This window comes from Prionailurus bengalensis, chromosome A2, assembly GCF_016509475.1.
Source record: "Prionailurus bengalensis isolate Pbe53 chromosome A2, Fcat_Pben_1.1_paternal_pri, whole genome shotgun sequence".
Lineage (NCBI taxonomy): Eukaryota > Metazoa > Chordata > Mammalia > Carnivora > Felidae > Prionailurus > Prionailurus bengalensis.
Window position 1 is genome coordinate 69,979,520 of NC_057348.1, and position 18,118 is coordinate 69,997,637.

Sequence of the window (18,118 nt, forward strand, 5' to 3'; positions counted from 1 at the left end):
TTGAAAAAATTAAAAAAAAAAAAAAAAAAAAAAAAAAAAGATACTTATAAGGGAACTAAAAATCAAAACAGACTTCTTGTCATAAACAATGCAAGGCAAATGACAATGCAATGCTATCTTTAAGTGCAGACAAAAGAAAGTGTGTCTAAAATGCAGGATGAGGTTGGAAAAAGACTAGCAGGAGATGAGGCAGAATAGAGAAGTCAGACAGGAAAGCATGAGATGAGGTCAGAACAATCTGAAACATCCTAGGTAAGGCAATAAAAGTGCTAGTATATAAAGCTAAATGTCTCCTCCAAAAGCACTCCCCACTCTCCCAAGCAGAGGAAAGCAGGACAACACATGGCTAAAAGCTTTGGAGTCACACACTTCCAGACTAAATCCCAGCTCTATTTGCAGTGTGACCTTAGGTTTGATTACTTCTCTGAATGTTTTTCTCATATAAAATCCTGTTCTAAAATTTATAAATAAACAAATTCAGTAAAGTTGCAGGATACAAAATCAATATATCAAAATTATTGTGCTTCTGTACACTAAAAATGAATCTCCAAAAAGAGAAATTAAGAAAACAATCCCATTTTCTATGACGTCAGAAAGCATACTCAGGAATAAATTTAAGCAAGAAAGTGAAAGATCTATACAATGAAAACCGTAAGACACTGATGAAAGAAATCAAAGAAGATGCAAGTAAATGGAAAGATATACCATGCTCATGGGTTGGAAGAATTAATACAGTTGAAATGTCTATAACTATCCAAAGTGATCTACAGATTCAACACAATTCCTACCAAAATTCCAATGGCATTTTTCAGAGACACAGACAAAACAATCCGAAAATTTTCATAGAGCCACAAAAGACTCTGAAACGCCAAAACAATCTTGAGAAAACAACAAGTCTGGATTTGAGAATATTTTCCGATTTCAAAATATATTACAAAGTACTACTCAACAAAAAAAGGAATGAAATCTTGCTACCTGTAATAATACAGATAGACATTGAAGATATTATGCTAAGTGAAATAAATCAGAAGGAAGAAGACAAATACTATAAAATTTCACTCATATATGGAATCTAAAAAAACAAATGAACAAACAAGAAACAAAATTCATAGGTATAGAGAACAGACTGGTGGTAATCAAAGGGGAAGAGGGGAGAGAGGTGGGCAAATGGGCAAAGGGGGACAGTTAGAAGGTGATGGATGGTACCTAGACTTTTAGTGGTGATCACTTTGTAGTGCATACAGATATCAAATTATGTTGCATACCCAAAACATGTTTTATACCAATTATATACCATTTGTAAAAAATTTCTTGTGGAAAAAAATGTGCGTAGGTGTATGTATGTATCAAAGCTATAGTAATAAAAACAGTATGGTATTGGCATAAAAACAGATCAGTGGAACAGAATAGAAAGTCCAGAAATAAAACTATGCATATATGGTCAATTAATTTACTAAAAAGGAGCCAAGAATGTACAATGGGGAAAGGAGAGTTTCTTCCATAAATGGTTTTTAAAAAACTGGGTAGCTACATGCAAAAGACTGAAACTGAACACTTATCTTACATCATACACAAAAGTCAAATCAAAATGGATTAAAGACTTGAATGTAAAACCTGAACTATAACACTCTGAGGAGAAAACAGGCAGTAAGCTCCTTGACATCAGTGTTGGCAACTTTTTTGAATTTGACAACAAAAGCAAAAATAAACAAGTGGGGGCTACATCAAATGAAAAAAACTTCAGCAGAGCAAAAGAAACCATCAACAAAACGAAAAGTAACCTATGAAATGAGAGAAAATATTTGCAAATCATATTAAATGATAATGGCTTAATATCCAAAATATATAAAGAACTCCTACAACCAATCTGACTAAAAAAGGGCTAAGAAACTAAAGAGATATTTTTCCAAAGACGACATCCAAATAGGCCAACAGGTACTTGAAAAGTTGCTCAACATCATTAATCATCAGGGAATTACAAATCAAAACCACAACTGGGTACCATCTCACACCTATTAAGATATATATTTTATACACTTATGTATAAAATGGAATATTATTCACCCAAATAAACATATTCCACTTATATGTGGAATCTAAAAAAGTAAAACTCCTAGAAACAGACAGAATGGTGATTACCAGTGGGTGGGGGGAGGTGGCAGAAAAGGAGAGCTACTGATCAAAGGGTACAAACTTCAAGTTATAAGATGAATAAATTCTGGAAATTTAACATACAGCATAGTGATAATAGTTAATACTATATTATATATACTTAATACAAAATTATATACCTGAAAGTTCCTAAGGGAATAAATCTTAAATGTTCTTACCATACGTACACACAAAGGTAATTAAGTGACTTGATGCAGGTGTTAGCTAATGCTATGGTGGTAATCCTTACCCAATACATAAGTGTATCAAATCAACATACCCTACACCTCAAACTTACAAAATGTTTTATGTCAACTATACTTCAATAAAGCTGGAAAACAATTTTAAAATAAAATAATGATATAAAGCATGTAAATAATTTACATAAAGTTGGCTGACTTAGCTTAGTGCCTGGCACATGGTAAATTCTTAACACATTATGACTGTTACAATTTGTATTCCCACAGCAACTAGCATTTCAAGTAAAACACCAACACTGCTGCAATCATTTATATTTCTTTCACTAAACCTGTAGCACCTGGAGGGAAAGGACTATGCTGTTTTCACTTTTATACCACTTTTCACTTTTATACCTATTAGCACTAGTGCATATGGCAGGTATTTAAGTGTATGTGAAATGCATTACTTAAATAGTGATCATAAACCTGCCTGTTTCTGTAACAACAATCTATTGATGTTTGCCATGAATTTTGATACCTCAGTATCTAAAAGTATATTTCTAAGACTTTCCCTTCAAACAAAAAGTAGAACACAAACATTTTTAGCCAAATCATACTCATTTGTGGTTATAAAAACATGATCACTGAAGTAATAGAAGCCACCAAAGGTTTCTAAGCAAGGGAATAATATCACCACATCTATGTCTTAACTATCTAGCAGCAGTCTGAGGAACATCCTAGAACTGAAGCCAGGGTGATCAGCAAAGATCTCTCTCCTGTGAGAGTCCACAGGAGAGACAATGAGAACCCAATACAGAAGAGAAATAGCAAGTACCAAGAAAAGGGGACCAGTAGGGGAAAGGCTTAAGTGTAAGACTTGGTGATTTATTATACATGAGCTTTTAAAGGAGATAAACAAAACAAGGATAGATTCAAAGTTTCTAGCCTGAGCTATGAAATAAATGGGGCTATTATTGGAAATGGGGAACAAAAGAAAAACAGGCATTACTAGGGTAATGCAGGAGTGCACACATATTGATCCTGAATTGGTAATGATGTGTGGTTGGATACAGAGATATGCAGCAGGGAGGTGGAACTTCAGAAGGTCCAAGGTTGTAGACAAAGATTTGGAAATAACTGCATGTAAAGAATAGCTGAAGCCACAAACATATACTGTTACCATTCAGAGTAAGTGTACAGAATGAAGGTATGACAAGAACAACACTAATGAACTCGGGGGAACACTTGTATTCATACAGAAGAAGGGTAAAAGGCTGAGAGAGAAGTTTTTTGTTTTTTGTTTTTAAAGAGGACCATGAAAACCAAAAACATCATTTCAAGAAAGTATAACAAAATATTTACAGAGAGTAGAATGAACACTAAAATGAGGAGACTGATTTTGGCAAACAGGGTTTGAGAAGAGCAGGTGCAGCAGATGAGGAATAATGGGAGAACTGGCACATGGCAGATTCATGGGTCAATGAAGAACAAAACAGACCAGAAGGTGAGGAAAGCTATAAATTCAGACTGCTCCTTTAAGGACTATAGATAGCAGTAAAGAGTAAGCCAGGACCATGGTTTAAAGACAGTCAGAGATGAGGAAAAGGAATCTGAGGATAGGAGAGACAGAAACACTGGAAGATGAGGGAAAAGAACCACCTTGGGAGAGGTGTTCTTTCAAGAGCACCTTGAAAGGCTGCGAGAGGTCAGTGAACTGATTAAAAAACAAAACAATGGCGCTAGAAAAGGAAGGAAGAGAATTAAAGAGCACAAGTAAAGGTTTAAGCCTTGGAGTTAAGTAGTGAAAACTTCTTTGAACAGAAGGGAAGGACTGAGAGGAGTAAAAGCAGAGGGACACTGAGGGAGTGTGTGCCATCCTTTATTTTCTCCATGAGGGGAGAAAGAATTAGGTATCTAATAGAAGATGGGAAGGAAGTGATGTAGCAAGAGTATTAAAGATTCTGATTAGCTCCTTTTGGGGCCGGGGTGTACATTAATAGAAGGGGATGAGAGATTAGGTAAAAAATCACCCAATGACAGCGAGAGCCCAACTGAGGACTCTCACACTTGTAAGGAGCAGGTCACATACTATACAAAATCCTCCCCAGAGTGTGCAGGACACAGCACGGGCCAGGGTATACGGGCAAAACAAGTTGCAGAGGAAGATGAAAAGGAAGAAGGAAATAATGGAAGGTGCTGATGAGAGATTAGCTAAAATAACTACTGAAGAAGAGAAGGGAATCACAGGAAAGAAAAAAGTCAGGAGGTGGCTGAAAGACTGAAAGACCTAAGAAGAGTTCAGGGTTGAAGGCTGAAGAGCAGGTTTGGTGAGAACAGGAGAGGAACAAGATCTGGTCAGAGAATAGTATTTTGCAAAGTCTCCTCTAGATCAAGTTCCAATTCTGCCTTGATCCTCTCCAAAACAAACTGGAAACCAAAAACCTAGGTAGGCAGGGGATTTATGTATGAGATTCCTATACCAACATTTTTAAAAAATCATAAAACAGCTCTATTCAGATATAATTCACATATATTACATTTGTTAACCATCCACCAATTTAAATATTTTTACTATTGTAATTAAAAATACCTTGGGTGAAACACTTTTGTGCTTCTCACTGTTCACATTTAATAATTTTTTTGGAAGGGATTCATATAAGTGAAATTACTGAATTAAAATATATGAACATAGTGTTCTTGAAGTACATCATCAAGAGGAAGACACTATTTTAGCCACCAAGAATTTGCTTCCTACAAACTTTTAAAGCTTTTAAAAATAATACTACACATTAACTTTAAAAATTTTTAACAATATTTAAAAAAAAATCCATGTCAATACATTTATATCTACCTTATCTTTTTAAATCACTGCACAGTAATTAATTTTGTAATATTATCACTTATTTAACCAACTCCCTCCTATGTTAATAATTAGATTATTTTTTGTTACATTAAAAAAAAAAACTTCACTGAACATTTTCTAATATATCTTTGCACAACTGGCCTATTGTGAAAAAATATTTAAGTGAAATTGCTGGATGAAATAGTGTTGCTGTTGGTTTTTTTTAAAGCTTTTGATATAGAACTCTAGCCTGTCCCCCAGATAAGTTGTACCATTAAGACAGACTACCACCTGTAGTATAAATCAGATGGTTCAACCCATGAATATCACCTTTTCTTTATCATCTTTGCCACTCTTATAAGGGGAAATTGAAAACTTATTTTTAAATTTACATTATAAAAAGTATAAGAATCAATACTTTCACGTACATATAGACCATTTATATATGTATGTCTATGTGGAATTCTCTTCATATCTTTTAAAAAGAAAAGCAGGCTCAAAATGGTGTCACTTATACCAAGTCACCAAACTGGGGCTTAATATCTAACCCAAGTACAGTTTCAACCTCCCCCCAAGAAATGTAAGTCTTTTTTTTTTATAAATTTTTTTTTTTCATTTTTTATTTATTTTTGGGAGAGAGAGAGACAGAGCATGAACGGGGGAGGGGCAGAGAGAGAGGGAGACACAGAATCGGAAACAGGCTCCAGGCTCTGAGCCATCAGCCCAGAGCCTGACGCGGGGCTCGAACTCACGGACCGCGAGATCGTGACCTGGCTGAAGTCGGACGCTTAACCGACTGCGCCACCCAGGCGCCCCTAAGAAATGTAAGTCTTAATCGGTCAGTCAGAAAATTTCTGATCAGCATCAATAGGAGTCTCACATGGGGCCTATCCATCCCCCAAAAGAAAATGAGGTAATCCACCTAATGAGACCCTCTGCTCTTTCCATAAGGGAAGGTGATGGATCTTGCTTGAAATAACCCTTTCTTTTCTTTTGCTAATAACTTCTTGCCACACCCTCCTTCCTAGAAAACCTATCCATTTTGTACAATGCCTTGGAGCTGCCCTCCACTTGCTAGAATCATTTAATAACATTGATTAGATCTTCAATTTTATCTGGTTGAAAAAAATTTTTAACATATCCTTTGCCCATTGTTTTTAAACTGGGAGGTTCATGTTTTTGTGTAATTTGTAAGATCTAGTTACACACAATAAAGAAATTTTAAGCATTCTGGGTGAACAGGTATGAGAAGTACTTTCCCTGAGCTTGTCTTTTCCTTTGTGTTTCTTGATGTAGTGAGGATTTTAATGTATTCAAATCTATCAATCATTTCCTTTGGTAGGAGAAGTAGAGAGGAAAACAGGATTTCTTAGGAAGAAAAAACTGTTCATTTTCCAAAGCTGTTTCCTATACTGTCCCTCCTTACTCAAATGAAAACATGGTATGAATCAAAAAAATTGTTTCTGAAAGATTAACTCAGACTATATGAACATATAAAGGACTGTAGAATGTCTTTTAATATTACCTTGGTATCACTTACTTTCTCAAGAATGCCTCTAAGAATATAAGAGAATTTTACCCTACTATCAGGAGAATTTCATTAAAGAATGAAAATGAAAAATCTAATCTACTTGCATTCTTGTTAATTTGAAAAATGTCAAATTAATATGAGAAATACATGAAAAAGTTCTGGAAATTCTTCAGATTTCCACAGCCAGGCCCCAACACGTATCACAGATGACTAGCTTCCTATAAAGGAAGTATGAACTATCAAATAAACTCCATTTAAGGAAAATAATACTTACTATTCCAGAACTAAAATCATTTCTGATGGAGTTTCATAGACTTCATGTAAATTAATGACCCAAGGATTATCCTGTGCTAGTTCAAGAACAGCAATCTCATGAATTATTTCCATTCGACAATCTTGGCCTTTTCTTCTTTTTCTCATGAACTTTGCTGCAAATTCTTTTCCAGAATCTTTCTTTATACATTTCCTCACCACTGCAAATTTCCCCCTGGAATTAAACAAAAACATTCACTGTTAAACTTGACAACTTTCTAGAAATGGTAATAATTTTAATAAAACTTCCAAATATTCATCAGTGGATATTCAAATTTAGATTATATTCAAACACAAAAGCAGCACTATCATTTAGGAATTTAATAGGATACATCTATCTATAATAAAATGTAACTGCAAATCTGCAAAATTCCTTCTAAACAGAGGATAACCAAATATTAAACTCAATATTTTTGTAGCTATACATAATTTAATTTGTTACACATTTACACATAAGAATGATTTAAATCTTTTAAAAAGCCACTTGACTTGTTAGAAACTAGTTATCAGAACTCCTAAAAGAATTGAATTGACTCTAATACTATAACCTTCCAAAATTAAAAAAGTTAGGGATCTCATTTATATATTTCAACTACAGCATAGCTGGAAATGTCTTGTTTTCCTATAAAGACAGATACAACACACATTATTTTGATACCTTACACTATCATTTGTTATTAAACTAATAAAGCAAGTCACAGGGGAGTCGAACTAAGCAAACTAAGGGTATGAGCTCTGAAATCAGATGTGAGCTTGAATCCCATAAATAGCTCTACAGCTCACCTGACATATAACCTTGGGCAATTTATTTAACCTTTTTAAAATCTCATTTTCCTTATCTGTTAAGAGAACACACTGGAATCCAGTTCCTAGGGTTGCTGTGAGAATTCAAGTACAAACACAAATCAATTGCTTAGCATGGGACTTGCCACATGGTAAGTGCTAAATAAAATATTATTAAACAAATCATTGATTTGTGATAGTCATCACCCATAAATACCCAATCTTTATACTGGAAGACAACTTAGAAATCACAGGGTTGTTTATTTTTTAACCTATTGCCAGATGCCAATGCCTTCTTTCAAACTGTGAAGCAGTCTCTTCCACTCCTGGGTACATTTTTTGAAAATTAATTAATTTTGAGAAACGCGAGCACACGCATGAGTGGGGGAGGGGCAGAGAGAGAGAATCCCAAGCAGGCTCCGCACTGTCAGGGCACAGCCTGATGTGTGGCTTGAATCCAAGAACTTCGAGATCATGACCTGAGCTGAAATCAAGAGTCTGTCGCGCAACTGACTGAGCCACCCAGGAACCTCATTAATACGTTTTCATGACAGGCCTAAAGTGAAGGGTTGTTAAGTCTGGGTCTTTTGCTGAACAGTATAGAAAGACGTTTCTTTCCTGAATTTCAAAGACCAGTTTGTCAGGTATTGATTGCAGCTAACATGATCTGTTAACTGCCACTCCCTTTTCCAACTTTCAATCATTCTTTAACCCCATAAAGGTTTTTAAGACTTTCTCACTATCACGCCTCATCAGAACTGCTGATAAAATAAAACGTGCCAACCAAATTTGAAGCAACCTACTTCAAGTACAACTGAATCAAAGGGTTGCATGATTATTATTTTGTTAATCCAATATTGCTTTAAAAAAAACTTGACAGGTTTTTCATAGTTCATATTGGGCTGGTAAACAAACCACCTAGATCTTTTTCCTTTTGAAAATTTTCAAGCTGGTGTACTCATACTTTATTTAAAGGCAAGGTTTTCATTTGTTCTGTTAAATTCTAATTTCTAGGTTCAGCCCCAGCATTTGACACTACTGATGTAATTTTGAGTACTAATTCTTCCTAGCTAGTATTAACCAGAAACATGTTTTTCATGCCCTCTGTATTTTTGCAACCACCACAAATAAAAATGTTAAATGATACATCCTTAGGCATAGACCTCTCTAGCTGTTCAAATAAGTAACAATCTACCTAACAGCACCCTTGTTCAGATCAAAGTTCTTTTTGTTCACAAAAATGTGAAAGATTTCTACAGATGCTTGGAGGGATTAAATCATAAACATATCCATCACAGACTAATGCCTCCTTTTATTTTACCCTACAAAATCATTAAACTAACATTTCCATCAAATGTTAAGTGTTTATTTTGAGAGAGTGTGCACTTGAGTGCAGGCGCGGAAGAGGGGCAGAAAGAGAGGGAGAGAGTCCAAGCCCAATCAGTGCTGTCAGGGCAGAGCCCAACCTGAGGCTCCCATCTCATCATGAGATCATGACCTGAGCTGAAATCAAAAGTTGGACACTTAACCGACTGAGCCACCTGAGCACCCCTCCACCAGATTTTAAAAGGTTCCTAATGACCTTTGGGTTCTTTTGAGAAAAAAAATCATTAATAACATGACTTCTTTTAATAGCTGTGAGAAGTTTTAAAAGAAGAGAAAAAAGAGAAAGGTTCATTTGTAGAAAACTGACCAACATATATAACTGATAGCAAGCATATGCCTGGTATATCAGAAATAACTCGGTTGAACTTGCCTTCAAAATATTCCCACATCAAACATACCAATATTTACTGTTACACACTTAAAATTCCAGGCAATACAGTACTCTGCAGTTAAGTAAAACACTACTTAATATCTGGCCAGAATGTGTATTTTTTTAATGTATATTTTTGAGAGAAAGAGAGAGCGAGCGAGAGAGAGAGAGAGAGAGAGAGAGAGAGAGAGCGAGCACGCGCTTACAAGCACGGGGGAGGGGCAGAGTGACAGAGACACAGAATCTGAAGCAGGCTCCAGGCTGTCCACACAGAGACAGACGCGGGGCTCGAACCCAGGAACCATGAGATGATGACCTGAGCCGTAGTTGGACCCTTAACCGACTGAGCCACTAGGAGCCTTGAGAATATGTATTTTTGAATAGATAGGGAGACTAATGACCCAATAGAGAAAAGAATCCACACACATCACTAAACTGCAAACTCTGGAAGCCCTTCTTACAGAAGAGCTGTTGCTAAATTCAGGGACCAGAGGCAAATACAGGGAAGAAACCCAGATGTATTCGACAACTGGGGCCATGCAACTGTTTCTTAGGGTCACCAGCACAGGTCCCAGAGCTCTCTTCCTACACCAGTGACTACTCTTGACATCATCTTTGTTTCTGTGGAAGCTATCCTCACAGTTTTAGTTTTATTCTTCCCACTGTGTCATGCACTATATTGGGAGTCAGCAAACTTCTATTAAGGGCCAGACAGAAAATTTTCTTTTGCTGGTTTATGTTGCCACTGTTCAAGTCTGCTATTATAAAATGAAAGCAGACATAGAAAAAGGTAAATTAATGGGTGGATCTGGGTTTAAAAAACAAAAAACAAAAAACTTTAGGGATACTGAAATGTGAATTTCACATAATTTCCATGTCATGAAATATCACTCTTCTGATTTTGAACCATTTAAAAAATGTAAAAATCATTCTATACAGCTTGTGAGCCTCACAAAAATAGGTGGCCAGCAGTAGTTTGCCAATCCCTGCATTATTCCACACTGAAGAAACTCGTCCATCATTCTGATACGGAAACTGAGAGTAAGACAGCAGATCATGAAAGTTTTGATGAAACTTGTCTTGCCTTCATTTCTAAATGACTGGTGCAGTGAGTAGGGAACTCTTAAAACTACTCAAGGAGGAGTCCAAAGGAGATCAAGACATTTCTGGAACTATTCTTTGTGTAGAGCAACACAGTACACAGGAATGTGAGATTCAGCATTCAAGGTGAGGAGTCCTAGTGAACACATTAAGAATTACATTATCACAGCACACCCCACAAGGATTCTAATATGTATGTTTTACCACAGCTTCATGGTAAAAATTGTGATTGTACCTAATCCTTTAATTTTAGGTTACTGAGACAAAGGCATAAAAATAAATGTTTCTCTGACACTAAGAGCCAGTTATATACAGACTTGAGGTAGATGAGATTCAAAGGACATAAGATGTTTGTTGCTCATCTACTTTATCTATTTAGCCAAAATTCTTCCTGGACTACATAGTTTTTACAACTTCCTGAGCTCTTCATCTACTTCACAAACATCTATGGTTCACTATTACACACTGAGAACCCAGGTTTTCATTAAACAGTTTTGGGGGGAATATAAAAAAAATCAATATATTTCAGAATTACTTAATGATAATATATTGCAGAGCGGTGGTAAAGGAAAGATACATCAACAATTATTACAAGAGAAAGTGACATCTGAGTTAGACACCAGTCTAAGCTTCCTAAGAACAAGGATTAGGTTTTAGTTAACTTTGCATTGCCAGTGCCTAAGTGGTAAAGCTTAGGAAGGCATGGTGAGCATCTTTAAGTATGTATGACATGCTAAGGAGTTTGAGCTTTCTCATGGTAAAAATAAGTACATTAGAATTTTTAAAATAATTGTTTTTAAAAGATAATTCCGATAGGGCTGTGAAGAGTGTATTGCAAAATGTTAACAAGAAATCAGGGAAACCAATAAAATAATTCAAGGCAGTGGGACTCAACTAAAACAGCAGCAGTAGAGGCTAGGAAAAGACAATGCATTTAAAAGAAGGTCAAGGCTCATTAGCACCCCTGGAATTGCAGGCAGAGATGAGGGGAAAAGAGAAAAGTAGAAGCAGAGGACAACCTGTAGATTTTTACCTGAATACTGGATAAATGTGGTACCATCAACTGAGACTGATTATAAGAATGGTATGGATAAGGGGATAATGTCTTAGGTTTTGGATGGGAGAAGTTTTATTTACTGGATGGATTCCAAATATAAGTTCCAGTGCTGTCTTATAGACAAAGGTGAACAAATAATAGAATACATAAGGTTTAGTCAAAGATCAAAAACTGGAGATGCTAATTCAAGTGGTATATAGAGGAAGCAAAATAAAAGTGATCTCCGAGGTTCTGGGTTTGGTTCTAGATTACAACAAAGTGCTTTGTTTATATCTGTATTATATTATTTAAGTTGGTCTGACATAGTACAATTTGTTCACTACGCCTGTCTCCCTAGCTAAACTGAGTTCCCTAGCGAGACCTCCCTTATCATTCATCTTTGTATCGCCATAGTGCCCTGCACATGGCAGGTACTCAAACAGGATATCAGCATGGTGAATATATACAACTGTTCTTGTTATTTTATTAAATAAAAGTTCTAAGGCAACTTAATCTCATAAAGTTTAATATCTTAACCACATTAGACTACTTGCTATGCCCTCTTTTATTGACTTTTTCTGCCACTGTGCTTATTTATTTTATTGCCAAAGGTGAGAGGAATATCTTTCATCACTACTACTGAAATTCCATCCATTCTTTAAGGCTCAGCTCAAATGTTATTTTCCCCATATTTTCCCATGTGGCATGTCACCTTGCTGATAAAGGGAGTAGTGATTGATTTGTTACATTTGAGAATAATTTCCAGAGCCTAGTAAAGTGCCTTATGTGCTTAAGATATAACATTTACTTAATAGCACTGGAGTAATACCTTAAATGTAAAGAAGTTCCATTCAAGAAAGACCTAGAATATATTCTACCTGTCTTCTTTACCTCGGAAAGGAAAACAACAAAACCCAAAATATCTGTTGACTCTACGTATAAAAATTCATTGAGTCCATCAGACCAGATATCACCATGAGTAACAAGAACTGGCAGGGCTTTGAAAGTCAGACTTTTGGGGCGCCTGGGTGGCACAGTCGGTTGGGCGTCCAACTTCAGCCAGGTCACGATCTCGCGGTCCGTGAGTTCGAGCCCCGCGTCGGGCTCTGGGCTGATGGCTCGGCGCCTGGAGCCTGTTTCCCATTCTGTGTCTCCCTCTCTCTCTGCCCCTCCACCATTCATGCTCTGTCTCTCTCTGTCCCAAAAATAAATAAACGTTGAAAAAAAAAATTAAAAAAAAGAAAGTCAGACTTTTAAATTCTGGCTAATAAATATGGATGTAATCTGAGGCAATTTACTCAACATTTCTGAGCCTTAATTTAACCTCATCTGTAAAATGAGGTTGATGACACTTACCTTGAAAGACAGTAAAGACTAAACAAAATTACATCTCTATAGTGTGCAGCATTCAGAAAATGATCAGTAATCAGTAGCTACTTTTATTGTTTGGGGCACTAAACTCAGTTCTACGATAATGATAGTAATTTGTAAAAAAGAATCCTAGAACAGAGGAGTTTTGAAGGTGGTCTAATTTGAACTCTCTACTTGATGCAAAAGTTCCCTCAATAAATCTAGTTCCTTCTTTACCTGAATAGGTGAATCAATGACAGTACCTACTTAGCTTTCTAACACACTTGGCTCAATAATCCGACTGTATAAAATTTTGTTACTTATGGCTTTGTAAAAAGGCTGAAATTCATTAAATCTTTAAGTTTATGCATTTTAAATTACGATTTTAACTTCATAAGCCCGAACTTTTTAAAATTAAGATAGGTGACTTAATGAAATATTTCTGCCTTAGAACACAAGCCATACTTCCTAAGTAATTCCCGTTGCTGAACCACATACATAGCCAATTTTTTAAATCCATCCAAAAATATCAGATTACACACAACTATTGGTAAATATTCTTCAAACTAATACCTAGTAGCCAGGAAATCTTAAATAAGAATATCCATCCTAAAACAAGGCAATTTCTACATGGATATTATTTAATAAGGGTTTTAATTTCTAAAGAAATTATGACTTACAATTTATGACACATGCTTAAGTAGCTGTAACATACAAAAACCTGAAGCCATTACCTACAGCCATGAATCCAGGTAAAGAACACACAGTTCTTGAAATACACCTGCCCCTGCATCTGCTTCAGCTTGAACACTCATTATTCTCTGATAAAAATCCTTCCTTGTTCTTGTTACTCTCAACTGCTTTGAAGAGAAAGCTACAACATCCCTACCCACCATAAGGCCCAAATGAAGAGGGAACTATAAATGAGGAGGGTGGTCTAATTTGAACAAACACAGGGTTTGTCCCAACGTGGAACTCATAAAAACTCTGGGAAAATGCTTTAGCTACAAGATAAACCTCAGATTATTCTCTGAGAAACATCCACGACTTCTATAATGGCAGGGATTTCAGAGTCCCAGCTAAGCGGTCTATCATAAGAATGAATTTCTGCCTTGGTTTTCTCATAGAAAATGGGATTTACCAAACATGCATGTGATGAGAATTAAATAAGATAATGCATGTGAAAGCACTTGTGTAACTGTACATTTAAAAAAAAAAAATTTTTTTTTTCAACGTTTATTTATTTTTGGGACAGAGAGAGACAGAGCATGAATGGGGGAGGGGCAGAGAGAGAGGGAGACACAAAATCGGAAACAGGCTCCAGGCTCCGAGGCATCAGCCCAGAGCCTGACGCGGGGCTCAAACTCACGGACCGCGAGATCGTGACCTGGCTGAAGTCGGACGCTTAAGCGACTGCGCCACCCAGGCGCCCCTGTACATTTATGTAGTACTCATTCAGCAGAGAATTCATCTCTTTTGTCCCAAAGGGAAATTCAACTGTCAGTATATAATATAAAGAAAAAATATATTCTTTTGGCTTTAAAAATCCTTTTTTAAAGATAAAATTTATGAATACATCAAAAAATGTTAAAGTTGAGGATTAGATAATGAGATCACATGCAAAGCAAATCAGTCAATGTGAAATTACTATAATTTTAAATTTCTAGAAACCTCTTTTTGTTTCTGTACTCTCAAACTCAAAGAAAATCAACATTATGAAAATATTCTCAGAACCGAAGGTCACGTCTCCCACATCTATAATCATTAATGTGGTTTACACTGGCACATATCCTGCCTCAAGTAAAGGCAACAAGCTTTATGAATAACAAGTCAAGCTTTTAGCAACAAAAGAAAATTTTACATCATATATTTACCCACATTTAGGTTGCTATGGACTCTGTTGGAGACATGAAAGAATGTGACATTTCATAAAATAATCAACATCACATCCTGTCATTAGATGGATATAGAACGAATATTGACCATTTCAAAAATCCTCTTCAACCATTTCACTGAAAGCTTTAATTTTCTGTAAGATAATGGTAACTCCTGAAAGAACTCAATTTCTTTGTTTGAACAGTTGGCTCTTCACTCTTCAACATTTTTGACTAAATGAAAGACCACAGAATATAATGTCCTAGGAAAACCTTAAGATCTATTCCTCATTAAAATGTAACACAGGTAACTTTGTAAGTTCTATATCAGAAGGAGAGGAGTTATATCAGAAATGCAACCACAGTTTATAGTTGGAAAAAGAGACAACTTCATTACTACTGAAAGGTTTATGAATTAACACTCAATTATGTCAGAACCATAATATACAGGCAGAATTTGTAAACTTGGAACAAAGATTGTTTATGACACAAAACGGAACTCTTGCTTCCTGAGAGTTCCAAACAGTTCCTCTACCTTTTGCAATGAGATTTCATCACTTTTGCCATAGAGAGAAGCATGAAGTTGTGCAGGTTTTCTTGTTTTGGCTTTCTGGTTACATTAAAAATAATGTACATTTATTGTTACACAATGAATTATATTTATTGAGTCCTCCTCCTAAGGCAGGCACAGACTTAGTGCTATAAACACGTGTTCTATTTAATTCTCCCCACAACTCTAAGTCAATAAATGGTTAGGTAACTCACTCAAGTGTACATAACTGGTAAGTAAAAAGCTAAGATTCAACCACAAACCATCAGACTCCAAAGCCCATGTTCTTCACCACTGCATTAAACTTCCCTGTGATCAAAAAAACAAAAACAAAAACAAAAAACAAAAAACAAAAAAGGAGGAGGAGGAGGAGGAACCAAAAAGAAACAAATAATTTTGTTTTTAAATTTTAGATTTTTTTTTTTATATCAAGTATCTAACTGCATTGTTCTGCTGCTTCAGGAATTACTACTTGCGTAAAGAAATTTACATAAGCAAATATGTATAGAAGATAAACACCTATAGGCAAGTGAATTGCATAATGCAGATAAAAACAAGAGTTGAAAGGAACATTCCTACAGGAATCAGTAGCAACACCTGGTAGGGCACAAATCAATTTTTTCAGATTAAATCATTCATTTTTTTTTTAATTTTTTTTTCAACGTTTTAATTTATTTTTGGGACAGAGAGAGACAGAGCATGAACGGGAGAGGGTCAGAGAGAGAGGGAGACACAGAATCAGAAGCAGGCTCCAGGCTCTGAGCCATCAGCCCAGAGCCCGACGCGGGGCTCGAACTCACGGATCCCGCGAGATCGTGACCTGGCTGAAGTCGGACGCTTAACCGACTGCGCCACCCAGGCGCCCCTAAATCATTCATTTTAAACTCTACAAGACAGTGCTTGCCACCTGAAGATCTTTCAGTTTTGTAATACCAGTTTTCCTTTTGTGGAATGAAGCCAGACAAGCAAATAATAATGTAAAGTCTTAGTTTTCTTTCTTCAAGAGATCAGGGCTACTTCAGAATGTCTGGAATTCTGATGAATTAGAATACCTGGCTGAGTAGGTCCCTAGGTCTTCCCTGTCATATTTAAAGTGTGCACAGATCCAGTTCATCAGTGCCTGCCATAGTCAAGCATTACCTCTTGTTCTGACAGATGTTTTTCCTTTTGTTAACATTTGGAATAAGTATGACATTTTAAAATGGTAGGATCCCCTCCAAAAAGAAAGAAACAAACAAAAAACCCAAAAACAAAACCCAACCAACCAAACAACAACAAAAAAGCTACTTCTTTTTTTTTTAATTTTTTTTAATGTTTATTTATTTATTTTGAGAGACAGAGACAGAGCATGAAGAGGGAAGGAGCAGAGAGAGACACAGAATCCGAAGCAGGCTCCAGGCCCCGAGCTGTCAGCACAGAGCCCGACACAGGGCTCGAACGCACCGATCGTGAGATCATGACCTGAGCCGACGCCGGACGCTCAACCGACTGAGCCACAGAGGCGCCCCACAAAAAAAGCTACTTCTAAACGCTACCTTAACATTTGTAAGGTAGCACATTTTCGATATTGTTTGTAACCAATGTTACAAGACTCTCCTTTTCCAAGACTCCAGAGGAAGGCCGTCACAATTGTCAGGCCCTTTCCCCATCGCAACATGGTGTTATTTTGCAGCAACAACCACCATTTCTTGAAGGCTATGTGCCAGGACCTGCAGCACGTGCTTTACAGGCATCTGCACAACACCCCCCACGAGACAGGTACCGTCATTATAGGATTTTATGGGTGAAAAACAGGAGGCTGGGGAGTCTAAGTCACCCACTCAAAGGCACACATGACAAGCAGGCCGGGACTTAAGCTCAGGTCGGACTCCAAAGCCGACGCTCTCGACAACTTCTCCAAAGTGTTCGAAAGCAAAAAGGAAGTCAGTCCTCAGGCCCCTATCACTGGATCATCCCTCTTCACACAAAAAGTGAAGTATCCAAACAGGCTTCGCCGTTTACAATTTGAAAAGACCGAATCAAGAGCGGCGTGGGGAGGAGAAAGTTAGGGCCAGCTCCCAGCAGAGTAGAAAGAGCGAGGCAAGGACAGGCGCCTGTGAACTTAACAGCCACAAGGACCTGAATATTCTAGAAGTAAAACAGCACAAAGCCAAGGCACCGAAACTGAAGTCCGCCGAAGGCTGAGAGGTTCACACAGCACTGACTCAGAGGAAGCTGTCACGTCTGGAACGATCCGTTCTTACAGCCACACAAGAAGACGGAGAACACGCACGAGCCGGAAGGCAAAGCCAAAGCCGCCTGCACAGCTCCGGGTCTGCTTGAGCCTCGCTGGCTCCGGGAAAAGGCGGCGGCGCAGCTCACACGCTGCCCCCCCACCCCGCGCTCCGCCGCCGCGAAAACACCTCAGATGCCGAGAGGGCCGGGAGCGGAGGCAGGGGGGACCGTCTCGGCGGCCCAGGTTGGAGACTTTCTCACACCCGCTACCAAGTGAAAGCCGCACGGTCGCGGGAGCGCCGCGCCGGCGTCGGGAACCAGCGGAGGGCTGGCTGGTGCCACTCGACCGCCCCGATATCGCCGCCCGCACCCAAGTTTGTGCCATGTCACAGAGCACGCTATCGGCCCCGGCGCCGCCAAGCCACCGCGCCCGCCGGCC

The 18,118-nt window shown here is 37.5% G+C and overlaps 1 protein-coding gene across 4 annotated transcripts in view; it reads right to left on the minus strand.

The window, feature by feature from the left end:
* STK17A (serine/threonine kinase 17a) overlaps positions 1–18,118 on the minus strand; it is a 39,436-nt gene that overhangs the window by 20,899 nt on the left and 419 nt on the right. For all 4 annotated transcript variants that reach the window (XM_043588498.1, XM_043588500.1, XM_043588499.1 and 1 more), the window contains exon 2: positions 6,978–7,190. In XM_043588498.1, coding sequence (XP_043444433.1) covers positions 6,978–7,190 — 213 coding nt within the window. The remainder of the gene's footprint in view (positions 1–6,977; positions 7,191–18,118) is intronic.